Source organism: Mercenaria mercenaria, chromosome 18 (genome assembly GCF_021730395.1).
Source record: "Mercenaria mercenaria strain notata chromosome 18, MADL_Memer_1, whole genome shotgun sequence".
Taxonomy (NCBI): Eukaryota; Metazoa; Mollusca; class Bivalvia; order Venerida; family Veneridae; genus Mercenaria; species Mercenaria mercenaria.
In genome coordinates this window covers 63,693,219-63,707,432 of record NC_069378.1, presented here as the reverse complement: position 1 = coordinate 63,707,432, position 14,214 = coordinate 63,693,219, and the positions used below count along the sequence as shown (strand labels likewise).

Below are 14,214 nucleotides of genomic sequence, written 5' to 3'. Positions count from 1 at the left end.
GAGCTATGCAAAAAGCAATACATCATCTAATATTATTATAAATTAATACATTACTCGAGTCATAGGTTGAGTAGTTACACACAGAAGAATCATCGAACTCCTCCACAACAACCATGGTCGATAGTAGGACAATTGATTCAATCCTAAGATCACGGTGAAATAAATATAGACGTTCGGCTAGACAGATCGCATCTGACATCATTTTTGGTTGCGGGTTTATCCCGCTACCAAAGTTAAGTGTATTTCTGACAATCATGTAGCATCTTTATTTGATTCCAAATCAGATCCAAAGGAATTTGTTCATGTGCTACACAAAGTAGTTCCATTCATGAACAATGCGGATGAATTATCAATGATCAAGCAGTTCTTATTCATCCTGTATCCATTCACACTGGTCATTTAGATTATATCATTTAGATTATATAAGATCTGTCCCATGATTACATCACTGACTTCCAGCTGTTCATGTAAGGTCAGGCAGAGTTGATCTTAGATGGAGGCATATTAGTATTTGTTTCTTATACATGTATATTTATAGATTGGCATTTAAAATGAAACATTACTCTAGCAAAACCCGCAACCACCAGACATCTCAAGGCTTTGATTTAAGTCAGGTTTCAATTAGATCTTTTGTTCAAATGTTGATCCCGATCCAAAAATATAAAACATTTCAATGCCTGATGACCCCATGTTTTTGTGGTATCATTTCTCAACAAGAATTAGTAAATAAGATGACCATAGATAATATGCAAGAATTATTACAGTCATGTTTTTGACTGCGAAATGATAAATTTTACTCCGTAACAACTGGATTTCTGTTATCGTTGAAGACTATAAAGTAAATAAAATCCATAACATATTTTTGTCATATAATCTATATTTTCTTTTCCAGAAGACAATACACTTTTATATGATACGAAAATTATATGAGCCTACAAGGTACCAATATTTGATATATTTTAATGGCTCTGTTTTTAGAAGCTGCTTATCTGCGGATTGGATACCTCAACAGTTATTCTATAGTATGTCTATAAATTAAGAAATGATGGAAGAATATAACATTTTTATATATTTTCGTTATGTCAAAATTTCACAAAATTCAAAAGGTGTTTGGTCTTAATGTTTCCTCAGTTAGTAAAAGCGAGTATATTTTTACGTGGAAAAATTAAAACCACAAAATTACAGAAACTTAATTCCTCTCGAATTGTACTGATTTACAGTATGCTATTTGATATGTTTAAACAAGTTAGTTTAGCACTTTACAGGCTCTTAGGCAAACTAAACACAGTAACGTGGTAAACAGGCATGGTAGCAGTGAGTCCGCACCACTCGGTTTTGTGGTAGACACTGTAGTTACTGTCGTAGTTGTGTCGTCTGCTCTGTTTATAGTTACTGACACTTCTGTTGACCCGGACATTGGCCTTGGATCAGTCCCTCCGTCCACAGCACGGACCTCCAATTGGTACACTGATGTTCTTGTCTCCTTAAACGCACGTGCAACAGTTATAACGCCAGTCTTTGGTGAGATAGAAAAATCGCCGTTAGTATTTCCTCCTGAAAGAAAAACGAAAAAAAAAACAAAGGGTAATGATATTGAACAAAAATAAATGGCGTTTTCTTTCTTGCTATCCTGTGAGAAATGACTGGACTACCTTTCTTCGATTCGCGGTAGTAATTCGGCTGCTCTAGCTTACTTTAAACAATGTATGTGCTACTCTTCTTCCTGGATTCTATTTAGCCTATTCATTCTTCTAATGTTTAGTAACTTTAAGATACTGATATTGCAAATTCTTACCAGACAGAGAGTAAGTGACGTCATTGTTCGGCGAGGTACCGTCATTATCAATTGCATTGACGGTTAGAAGCTCGGTTCCTGAAAAGGAACAGAACAATGTCAGACAATTAAAACATAGAGCTAACGATGAAACCATTCAAAAGTGTTGTAACAGTTCAGTTTTTCGTTCTTCCTGATAATGGTTTTCCAAACCTGACGGCAATTAGTTTATCTAAACCTAACTGGTTCATCACCAAATAGTCACGTTAACTGACAGTATGTTGATTGTTTTTAACGATAGATAACTCACCCACATTTGTTTTCTCTGAAATGGATATCTGGTAACGTGTTTGTTGGAAAACAGGCGCGTTGTCATTGACGTCATCAATCAAGATGGTCATTGTAGCCCTTCCGGTTTTAGGCGTCAGACCACTGTCTTCCGCTCTGTGAAAGTATTATCAAGCATAATTATAGTACATTACATGTCACAAAATTAAATATCTGCTTAATAAATCTAGACTGGATAGTTTATAAATAAAGTTCGTCACGAATGACAATGAGCGCAATAATGACAGTTTTGTCGGCTTTGAAAACATTCAACAAATTTCCTTGTTTCTTCTTTAACGTGAACACTAATATTATTAATGAGCCGTGCCATGAGAAAACCAACAGAGTGGGTTTGCGACCAGCATGGATCCAGACCAGCCTGCGCATCCGCGCAGTCTGGTCAGGATCCATGATGTTCGCTAACAGTTTCTCCAATTCCAATAGGCTTTAAAAGCGAACAGCATGGATCCTGGCCAGACTGCGCGGATGCGCAGGCTGGTCTGGATCCATGCTGGTCGCAAACCCACTATGTTGGTTTTCTCATGGCACGGCTCATTTCATATGAATAGACAGCTGAAACAGAAGCATAGTTAACATAGCATTTGCTTTTGTATGAAACAAAACATTACGTAATCTATAGCAACTCACTGCACTACTAAAGTCACATTTCTTTGTGCTTCAAAGTCTACTGGAGTTACGACGATGACGTCATCTCTGTCTGGTCCCCCTATTGAGAAGTAATTGTGTTGACCTTGATCTATTATTGTGTAGAGAATTGTTCCATTTCCTCCAAGCGCCTGAAGTTTTATACCAGTACTGGTACCCGGTTTACCATTCTCTTTCACCTTGACAGTAGCGGTGCCATGTCCTATGCCACGGCTGATCGGGGGTTGCTTCCATGACGAAAATGTATTAACTATTTAAAACAAAATTACAAATTTGTAAAATAAGCTGACGCAGTTGTCCAGTGGTCATACAGATTGTCTACGAACGATGGAATCGTGAGTTCGAACCACCGTTCGTCCAAGTTAAAAATACTAACACTGGGGTAAGAGTCTAATTTAGGGTTGCTTTACACCTGGCATGCTGAATCACCAGGATGGAGCGTCTTTTGTATCCTTGTAGCATTTTTATAATTCTTTTAGAAGTCGTCCGCACTGGTTTCCGGTGACAACTATAAATAAGCATGTAATGTAAACAACAGCTTTGGAAAAGATATTATGCTTATTCGCTGAATGCTCCATTTAGAAAGTGTAATGATTTGACGATATTGCCCAGGTAAATAACAAACTCTCCTTATGCCATTTCGGTATTTTCCGGAAAAGTTAGGTACTTCTTGAGCTGCTTTATGTCCGAAGAATACCGAATTGTCTAACTCAAATACGTTATCACACGAAGGTTTCCGAGTGTCATTATGGGTCCCTTCCTTTAAGAAATGTTACGGTCTTTCCACGTTAAAGTAACGTAATTTTTCTTACCTTCCGTAACGTTTATCATTACGGTTGTAGTAGCCGTCAGCGCGTGTGGACCGATCCCTGCGTCAACAGCAATAACGGTTAATGTGTAATGTTGAACCTTAGAGTAAACCAGTTGTCGGATAAGTGATATATTACCGAATGTTGAATCTATTTCAAATGTGTTTTCTTTATTTCCGCCTGTTATGAAAGAGAAAATAGTTAAAATACAGGTGTTAGAAACTTCAAATATTTTATGCATTTCATGTATAACTGTTTTTTTTTTCTTTTTTGTATGATATTATGATGAAGTTTTATGAATAGCTCAGTTCACGTGAATTTGTTTTTGTAATCGTTATAGTGCAATTAATCGACCGGCATTTTGTATTTTACAGCACAGTTCTTACTTTATATAGCGCATTCTTTAAAGACAAAATTTGTTTAACTCATACGGTCAATTACAGTTGCTAGTTATACACTCAATATACCATTATTAGAGTAATGATGATGATAATAATAATAATAATAATAATAATAATAATGATAATGATAATGATAATGATAATGATAATGATAATGATAATGATAATGATAAAGATAAAAATAATAATGATAATAATAATTATCATCATCAACATCATCAACAACAACAACAAACTTAACAAATAATCAAGGCCTTTGAGCTAATTTACCACGGCTCAGAGTTCAGATGCGTAGGAACTGAACCACGAGGGCGTTAGCAATATTGGTTAAATACTGAAGCATCCAAACGAAAATGCTTGAAAACCTCTTAAGTATGTGTCTTCCCACATTGAATTTATTTAAGACTTTAAAAATGAAAAAAAAATAAATAAAAAAAATGCTGGAGACTGGAAAGAGTTTTTTTTTTGCTAAATCATCATCATCATCATCATCATCATCATCACCATTATTATTATTACTATTATTAATATTATTATTATAAACATGTCTGACCTACCTTTAATTGAATATGATAGCTTGTTGTTTTCAAGGGAACCATCCGCGTCCGTAGCACTAACAGTAGTAAATGGCCTACCTAAAATATGTTACAGCATTTTTAAATCTACTCGCCCGCAGTCTGGGCGAGAGTTTTCAACATGTTCATTTCCACCAAGTTTGGCATATAATGTACATAATGACACTGAAAAATGATAAAATGGGTGAAAATAAAAGTTATAGATACAGTGCTACCTCTGTTGAGCAACACCACTTTTTTGGAGATACAAATATTGACTGTTATGTAGAGGTTGTTGTTACGGGGAGGTAAATTCGATATGTCAGCTTAAGGAAAGTCCGAGATTTTTTTTTTTTTTTCTTGCTTATGAGAGGGTCGCTCTGGAGAGTTTGTACTATATTGGTAAAATTGCAAGAAGACTGTAAATTTTCTGCATAATAAAAAAATCAGGTTTACAAGAAGTATTACAAAATAAATTCCAGAAAGGTCCCTCTTTAATAAAAAGTTGCTCTGGTGCACAATGGATTTTTACCTAGATCAGCCAGCTCAGAAATTGTCACATCATATATCTTGCGTTCAAATACAGGGGCGTTATCGTTGACGTCACCAATGAAGATCGTCATTATAGCACTTCCTGTCTTCTGCGGGTTACCTTCGTCAAACGCTCTGGAAGTATTTGAATTGCAATGACTATAACAACGCATGCCACACAAGGTAAAATTGCAACAAAAGTAATTTGATAAACATTTTTTTAAGTTAAAAAAAATATGGTAAAATTTCAAATTCAAAGCTTTCGAAATAATATTGTAGATCAACATTCGGCAAATTGACATATAAATCTAATGTATACTAGTACATATGTATGTTAATTCAAAAGTGTAGCATGCAGACCTTGGGTCAAGCTCTTAACAATAAATGGTGTTATTCTTAGACAGTAGATGTAATACAGAATCGTTGAGTATACGTTTCGAAAAAAAAAACCATAACATTTGTCCCTGTATCTGTTCTTGTTTCTAAATATTTAAGTACACGTTTTATTAAAATCAGTTTAAAACACATGCAGTATCATTTAAAAAAAAAAAATACCCGTGGACCTAATTCAGATAGGAGACAACTGAGCACGTGGTTTATTGCGCATCAAGCATATTCAGTATTGTCGCTTACATCACCGTGACTGTCACTTCCTTCAGCTTTTCATAATCGACCGGCGATACAACTGTAACTTCGTCATTAGCTGGTCCACCGATTGCGAAATGCTGTGGGTTATCTTGTTGGAGTATGTAACTGATATTTCCGGTTCCGCCTAGCACTTTCAGTTTGATACCGGTGCTGGTTCCCGGCGTACCATTTTCTTTCACAACAACTGAAGCATTACCTCTGCCCATCCCGGAATCTATTGGCGGCTCTTCCCAGGAGGTAAAGAATACCGACTGGCCCTCTGATAAAGAAAATAACTACTACAGAATAACAACCCTGCATCGCACACCGCTGGGAAAAATAAAATGTGTTTTTGTACAGATGCTGTTGTTTCGCACAGGCCTCTTAATTTGAAAGAGGGTTTTTCTCAACCGACTTGATTAGTTTTTTTTTTTTTAATTTATTTAAGAGGACAAATATTAGCCATTTTTGACAAAGAGATTTGATGGATATCTTAGTTAGCATAAAACACCATTTCAATGATTTTCATCACCATTCTTAAGAACCTTTGATACCGTCAATTACTGTGTAAATTGGTGCATATATTAAATTGTTTACAATAATACGTCATCTCCCTTTCATAAAGAATTTGACACACGATAGAAAAAAAACAATAACAAATATTGATAATAAATAATTAATTATAATAAAGACATTTAAAAAGAAAAAATCATTCTTACTCGTTCCATGAATACCTATTGCTGCGAATTCAAAGAAAAGCATAAAAAGTATCCGTAAATATTCCATGATTATTTAGTAGTAATGTTTAAAAATGTTGATTAATATGACCAGTAAATGCCAATTTCAATGGGCGGAAGTACGAGTATCCTGGTAAAATGAGAAACAGCTTTATCAACAGGATATTGACCTTAAGCCAGATAAATAACAATTATCTTTATTATTCATCTGTTAATGATACACTTAGTAATTAAATCCATAATTGTTTTAAACCACTGTTTTATCATATATTCAGAATTCGTTTTTGTCCTTTTGCATGTCGTGCACAAAGTTCAGATGAGCTAAATATAGTTTCTTACAAATACTCACTAATACAACATCTGCTAAATACGATCGGAAACTATCTATGTGGCGTTTGTCTGGTTCTCCCGACTCATATTTGCGCCAGAACGCAAACATACCGCAAAAATATGGACGTTTTATTTTTGGCAGAGCATTTCCTTAAGAGGGTAAATATCAGCAGAAAGAATAAGCTTGTACGTATCTTTCCTGCAAATATATAGTACCAATATAACATCTAGAGCATTTTTGCGTTGTGTGTAATTGCTGAAAATATAGAAACGGTTTAATATTTTAATATTTTCGTAAATATCGATACTGTGCCCTGATGCTTGATATTTTTCCATTTTTAAATTAAATGTCAGAAATAATGTGTTTTAAATTAGTATTTTTTGCAGCCACTCAGAATATTACATTTACATCAGGAATCTTTTTGATGACTGTGTACTTTTCGAATATAAACTTAGCAAATAAATAAATAAATAAATAAATAAAAATGCGATAAGCTATTATGCCTTTAATATTGAAATTTCTACCAGCAACTAGCCATTATTCCGTCAATACTAGATAACCGCTACCAGTAATTAGCCATTCTTCCGTCGATATTGGAAAATCTCTACCGGCAACTAGCCATTATTCCGTCAGTACTGGAAAACCGCTACCGGTAATTAGCCATTATTCCGTCAGTATTGGAAAACCGCTACCGGTAATTAGCCATTATTCCGTCAGTATTGGAAAACCGCTACCGGTAATAAGATGTAGCCATTATTCCGTCACTACTGGTGTCACCCCGGTATTGAAATACTTTCGGGTCGTTGTATCCTAGGAAGTAATTCTTTGAAATTTTGATGTTCTCAATTTGAATCCATCCCTACTTTGACTTGTAAAATTCCAAATGTATAAATGGACACAGTGTACATTTTGCGTGACGGTTTAATTTCTGATGTCTTAAACAGTTGTTTTGTCTGTGTTTTTTCATGACTACATTTCTATGCAAAGTATTAAAGAAAACATCAAGAGTGGACATGACAGATGTATGTGGGGAATTCGACGCAATACTTTGATGTGTAGCAAAAAAGTTCATTGTTGATGATAGTCTTTTTCTATGCTATTTTGACTAGGACAGTGTTAACCTTAAAAAAATGTGTTGTGAAATTCACAATCCATGTCCAAAAGTGTTTGTTTATTTTCTATACGACAAAGGAGAAATTGTAACGGGCCGACACCTATTGGCAGCTAGCCATTATTTCATCTATATTGGAAACCTTTACCGGTAATTAGCCATTATTTCGTAAAACGTGGAAAACCTTTACCGAAATACTCTTTAGTTTTCACCATCAGAGAAGACAAGCTAAACTCCAATATCCTATGTTAAATGAAAAATCAAAGCAGTTGATTTGTATTGTACGGAAGCGGATTTGTTAGAGACTCAATTATGCTTAGGTTCAAACTAAAATCCATTTGATTTTATTGGTAGCATCATCGCTTTACTTTGTTTTCCATTTACACATTCTTGTTGTACATCAGTATAAATAGCTATTTTTATAGCCCTAATGACGACGTGTCAAATTCATGAAATGTGTAAACTAGATTAGAATGCATTGTAAACAAATGATTGTGATAAAGATAAAACGAATGATGTGACAAAGATTTTGTGTTTTTTTCCGGCCACAGGCCGGTATTTGTTTCATCTTTACTTCCTGTTTATATCTGGGGTGAAGGTCATTTAACAGCTTATTAAGGTAGATCTGCACGTAGAGATTTTTTTTCTGCAATGTAGAATTTGACAAAAATCTGTTGTTGTTTTTTTTTCAAAACTTCAGAATATACTTAGAATATTCAGCAAATAAAAAAGATATGGTCGTGTGCTTGATTTTTTGCTAGACTGAAGAATTGGACCTCACGTTTTTCAGTTTTAATATGTGATCTTGTCCGTCTGTCGTCCGTCCGTTCACAATTTCTTGTGAACACGATAGGGACCACAGTTTGCAATCAATTTATTCAAACTTGCACACAACTTGTATCGGCATAATATCTCAAATTATTTCAAAAACTGGCCAGATCCCATCATAGGTTCTAGAGTTATGGCCTCTTAAAGAGCCAAAATGTGTTGTTGTTTTTTTTTTTGGCTTGTGGACACGATAGAGACCACAGTTTGCAATCAACTTTAATCAACTTGCTCACAACTTGTATTGGCATTATATCTCGGTTCCTTCCGAAAACTGACCAGGTCTCTTCATGGGTTCCAGAGTAAAAATTGGCTAGTTTTGGCTTGTGAACACGATAGAAACCACATTTTGCAATCAATTTTTAATCAAACTTGCACACAACATGTATAGGCATAATATCTCAGCTTGCCAGATCCCATCATAGGTTCCAGAGTTATTGCTCTTAAAGGGCCAAAGTTTGCGATTTGGGGGCTTGTCAACATGAAAGAGACTACATTTTGTAATCAATTTTAATCAAACTTGCACCCAACTTGTATTGGCATAATAAATCGGTTCCTTTTGAATTATGGGTTCCAGATTTATGGTCCTTTAAAGAGCCAAATTTGCTATTTTGGCTTTCGCTGTCATATAGAGATTTCATTTATGGTTTGATTTGATACAAACTTGCAAAATGTCTTTTACAACAATAGTTTTTTGATTCCATGATGAATCCATCAGATCCAATCATTGGTTCCGGGGTTACGGCCCCTGACTGACCCCTGAAGGAGACAAAATGTGTTAATTTTTATCTTGTGAACACGATAGAAGTGACATTTTACATTCGATTTTAACCACATACACACAACTTAAGTCACTATAAGATCTCGGTTCCATTCGAAACCGGGTAGATTTCATCATGGGTTCTAGAGTTACTGCTCCTGAAAGCGGCAAAACTTTCTACTTTGACACTTATAGCCATATAGAGGTTTGATGCATTGATTTGATGCAGACTTGCACAGAATGTTTATTTTAATGATCTCTATGTCAAGTTCGAGACTGGGTTATGTGGGATCAAAAACTAGGTCACCAGGTCAATTCAAAGGAAAAGCTTGTTAACACCCTAGAGGTCACATTTATGATCCTATCTTCATGAAACTTTGTCAGAATGTTTATCTTGATGATTCCTAGGCCAAGTTCGAAACTGGGTCATGTGGGGTTAAAAACTAGGTCACCACGCAAATCAAAGGAAAAGCTTGTTAACACAGTAGAGGGTACATGTATCACCCCATCTTCAAGAAACTTGGTCAGAATGTTTATCTTAATGATTTCTAGGCCAAGTTTAACAGATGAGCCATATAGGGTCATCATGACCCTCATGTTTCGTAGTGGAAGCCTATGGGAAATCATAACTTTCATATTTTCGCGAATACAATTTTTTCTACAATGTGATTTTAATCAGAGTTGTAGACAAACGTATGGCCTATAATGCGGTGAAATAAAATGTATAGGTTCGTGATTAATGACCATGATTAAAGTGAACCACACATTTCACGCTGATTTTAAGTCAACAATTTGAATTATTTAACGTGTCAGATGCTATAATATCATATTTTGACTTAAGATGCCATTGTAATAAATTTACTAACAGTTTGCAATTAAATTCATAAAATGATTTTCATTTCCGTACGCCGAATCCAGGTTTTATTCTACGTTTTCCGGATAAATATCGTTACGACCTTATTTCCTGTTTATCAAACGTACAGAACTACCCTAATTAAAACTGTAATTTTGATTGGTGCATGAAAAATTCCACAGGTTTCAAAATGGAATAGATAATATTTTTAAGGGATGTGCAGATACTTTGAGCTGCATTGTTAGACAGTATAATCCGTTGCAAGGCTCCTGTGGAAATAGCTTGTTAAACGTCATAAAACTGAATCCCTTGCGGCAGAGTTCGACACGGAATGATCTCCCGTAAACGATTTACAGTAAACTCATCCCATAACCAACTCGTCCCCCAGTCAACTCGTCCCCATCTTGGCCATTTCGTATCCTTCGACGATTTAAAAAATGGTCGTTTCAGTGGATTCAGTGTTGTTATATTTTAAGCATAAAAATAAATGTACTCCATGAAAAAAAAATATAACACTGTGTACGGGGAGACTTTTTACAGCCACTTCACAGCACTGTAAGACTGTAGTGGGTGTGCGACCAGCATGGATCCAGACCAGCCTGCGCATCCGCGCAGTCTGGTCAGGATCCATGCTGTTCGCTTTTAAAGCCTATTGGGATTGGAGAAACCGTTAGCGAACAGCATGGATCTTGACCAGACTGCGCGAATGCGCAGGCTGGTCTGGATCCATGCTGGTCGCACACCCACTATGTTGGTTTTCCCATGGCACGGCTCAAATGTATTAAAAGATCCATAAAATGCAACCAAGCTGCAAAAACCGGTATATCGGAAAGTAGTTTGTACTACTTCACGTACGATCAGGATTCCTTGATAAAAGAGTCGTCTGCAAGACATATTGAACAACGGCCAGTTTCGGACAATTTTTCAAACCAACAAGATAAGATGTTACATTGAAATGGAAGGGACGTTTACGGTTTTGAAAATATGGCCAAGTACTTTGTGAATCACATGAATTGTTAAATGCAAGGTCGTACAATTTCACCTTCATCTGACGATGAATTCTGTAAAATTTCAGAATGTGAAGCTTTAATTTGCTTAGAAGTGAAATACCACAGTACTTAATGATAAATGGTATTGCCCAAAATAAATGATGGATTGGTCCATTTAGAAATTTTGCGGGGTAAAGGTTAAATCATTACTTTCTGAATCTATGATATTGTAAAACGGATATCACTGTTCCAGTCATTTTTTTTTAACTTAAAGTCTCTATTTGCCACAACATAACTTAGGGCGCTTTTGTTTGTAACAAACTCAGTTCGGTTTCAAACCGGTTTGCCAAACTTTCGATTTGTTTTGTAAAACTGGTTTTGATCTTGAAATGGTTTGTGTCATTTGTTTTCAAAAACCGCTAACCGGTTTGTCAAACCGACCAAACTGCCCCCGGAGGCGGTTTGTTCGGTTTGTTGTATCCGAATTATTGCAGTTCGGGGAAAAGACGGACCGTGTGGACCAAAATGGAAAGGGTAAAAAAAAAATAAGAATTGGTTCATTTCTGGTGAAAACCCGTGGGAATCTTTATGCTCAGCCCAATTCATTTGTCAATATTTCTAAAAACACTCTCTTTGATTGGCATACATCGTTTTCATCAGTTTCTCTAACCCTCGAAATTTCCATTCATTTCGTTCCAAGATTATTCGACCTCCAACAGTCCAAAGTCCAATTGCTGTTTAAAAATAAAGTTTTAATTTATAGTAAATGTGTCTGTTTCTGAAGGATAATACATATGCAATATTTTTTATTTTTAAAAATAAATGTCTCTGTTGCTAAGCAAGGGATCACTTTGTAGTGTAAAGAAACACACTTACTTTTGTAAGAATTCTAGGTTCAGGTCCTAGCAAGAAGCTCTATGCACATTGACATAACTTTATATGCACATAAACATCATTAGTTTTAAATACTATGCAAAGCAGTTTTCTAGCCTGATTAAAAGATGCAGTTTTAAATTTTAAAAGCAAAATGAGTTTTCTTTTTTTATTTTCATGCATACAACTATCATATCAATGAACCCTTTCATTTTTCCAACTAAATTTCATTTTTTTTTTTATCCTGACAAGATATTAATTGAAAATAAAATTGACTGACAGCTCTAGGACCTTTTAACTTATGCAAAAAAATGGCCGAAAAAAAAAAAAACACTTTTCAAAGTCTAAATACTTTTGGGGGGCTAATTTTCATGGATTTCATAGTTGTTTAATTAATTTCTAACAAGCTCATAAATACCATCGTTTTTATCTTCAAAAGTTGAATCCATAAATTTGTGTCCCATGAATAGCCATTTCAATATAGACCCAAAACAGTCTACAACAAAAATAAAATGATATTAAGTCCTGTAAAAAGAGCTGATCCTTGTTGTCAAATGTTGTACAATTTAATTACAATGCTAACTTCGGAAACAAGTTTGCACATGTTTGTTTTCAATTGATAGCATTGTCTCATTAGTTTCCTTGATGATGGTTTTCTTTCCCCTTGTAACTCACAGGTTCTGTTGGTTTGTTCTGACTGAGCTCTAGCTTAGCCAGTTTGTCTGCCCCTTCATTTAATGCAAATCCACATGGGAAAGGAATCCACTGAAGTGCTACTTTGCAGGTTACACTCATGTCTGCATTCTCCTGGCTAGCTGCGGAGCTTTCTTGCTGATCAGAGCTTCCCCTGACAGACAGTGCATCTGTAAGAAAGACGGGCTGAGAAGCTTTCTTCTGCCGAGTCTTCAATCATTGAGACGGTCTTATGGGTGCTTCAGTCTCTGCCTTGTAATTGCTGCAGTTTTTCCCGTGGCTGCGTGTAGTGTAGAGAAATTTCAATTCACCCAAATACATATAATTATATCATAAGTATCAATTATTTTTTAATAATGTATATCCATTTGGGTTTTTGGTCACCCTTAATCGAGTATTAAGTATTATCTGATCAAGTCAGGGGTTTTTTCATTGGATGCCATCCAAATCATTGTTGCCAGATTTTGGATGTACAGTGTGTCATCAGAAAAAAAATGTCAGAGATTAAATATGTCAACCATTTTTTGAAGAGTCTTAATTAATATTTATTTAAACAAGTTTTGTGAGGTAAAAATACACTCGTGGCCTAAAATACAATGGTTACTTAAATCAGTCCAGCCCAGAGTCAGAGTATATGTGCTTGCTTGAACCTGAGTAGTTAACATCATCTATTTTTGCACATTAACTACATCCCAAAAATCAAACTTTGCTGAGTGTGTTTAAAAACAAGGAAACAGCAATGATTTCAATTTAGGAGTTATCCCTGTTACAAACACTTAATCTCAATTTCATCAAATTGAAAAAAAAAGTCTGCTGGATAGTGGATACAAATTTAATGAAAACATCTCAGTCTTTGTCTTTGTTGCCAGATGATTTGGGTAGTTGATTTTAAATTATTTGTCCCTTTACTGCTGGTGTTCGAAACCTTGCTCAGGGTGTTGAATTCTTTCATGTGTGGATTTTTTAAGTAATCCAGTGACTTAAAGGTCAGTGGCTTAACCTAGCTGCCCGCCCATGCGTTAAACAATGCATTGAAAGTTTATATATGACCTATAATTCTGTTTAGTTGACATTAAACTTAACAAAAACAAACATTTGTATTCACTCAGTTGGTCTAATGGCTTATGTTGTTTAGTGGGAAAAGGCAGTGACTCAACTGTCTATGCCATAATTAGCCTTGCATATACACATGTTAAATAGTGTCGGCACATGAGGGGTAGTAATAGTAGTACATTTATTTTAAAATGTTTGGCTCTTAGATACAAAAAACTGTCATTTATCTCCATTTAGAATAGATTTAAACACAGTTTTCTAGATTCGTATTTGTTCATACAAACCGCCTGTTTGTTCAAG

General features: G+C 35.3%; 1 protein-coding gene across 1 annotated transcript; it reads right to left on the bottom strand.

The window, feature by feature from the left end:
• Positions 1–855: 855 nt before the first annotated feature.
• Positions 856–6,571, bottom strand: LOC123539524 (cadherin EGF LAG seven-pass G-type receptor 1-like). The gene is made up of 9 exons (XM_053530450.1): positions 6,409–6,571; positions 5,696–5,969; positions 5,064–5,197; positions 4,535–4,612; positions 3,580–3,756; positions 2,750–3,017; positions 2,085–2,218; positions 1,796–1,873; positions 856–1,554 (listed from the first exon to the last, which is right to left on the bottom strand). The coding sequence occupies exons 1-9, from the start codon at positions 6,473–6,475 to the stop codon at positions 1,247–1,249; spliced, it is 1,518 nt and encodes a 505-aa protein (XP_053386425.1). The 5' UTR covers positions 6,476–6,571; the 3' UTR covers positions 856–1,246.
• Positions 6,572–14,214: the final 7,643 nt, after the last annotated feature.

Excerpts from the sequence above, each read along its gene's own strand:
- LOC123539524 (XM_053530450.1), bottom strand. The coding sequence starts at position 6,475 with ATGGAATATTTACGGATACTTTTTATGCTTTTCTTTGAATTCGCAGCA. Across the intron at positions 4,613-5,063 it reads TTCTGAGCTGGCTGATCTAG|GTAGGCCATTTACTACTGTT; the intron begins GTAAAAATCCAT and ends AACATATTTTAG. Across the intron at positions 3,018-3,579 it reads AATGATAAACGTTACGGAAG|TTAATACATTTTCGTCATGG; the intron begins GTAAGAAAAATT and ends TGTTTTAAATAG.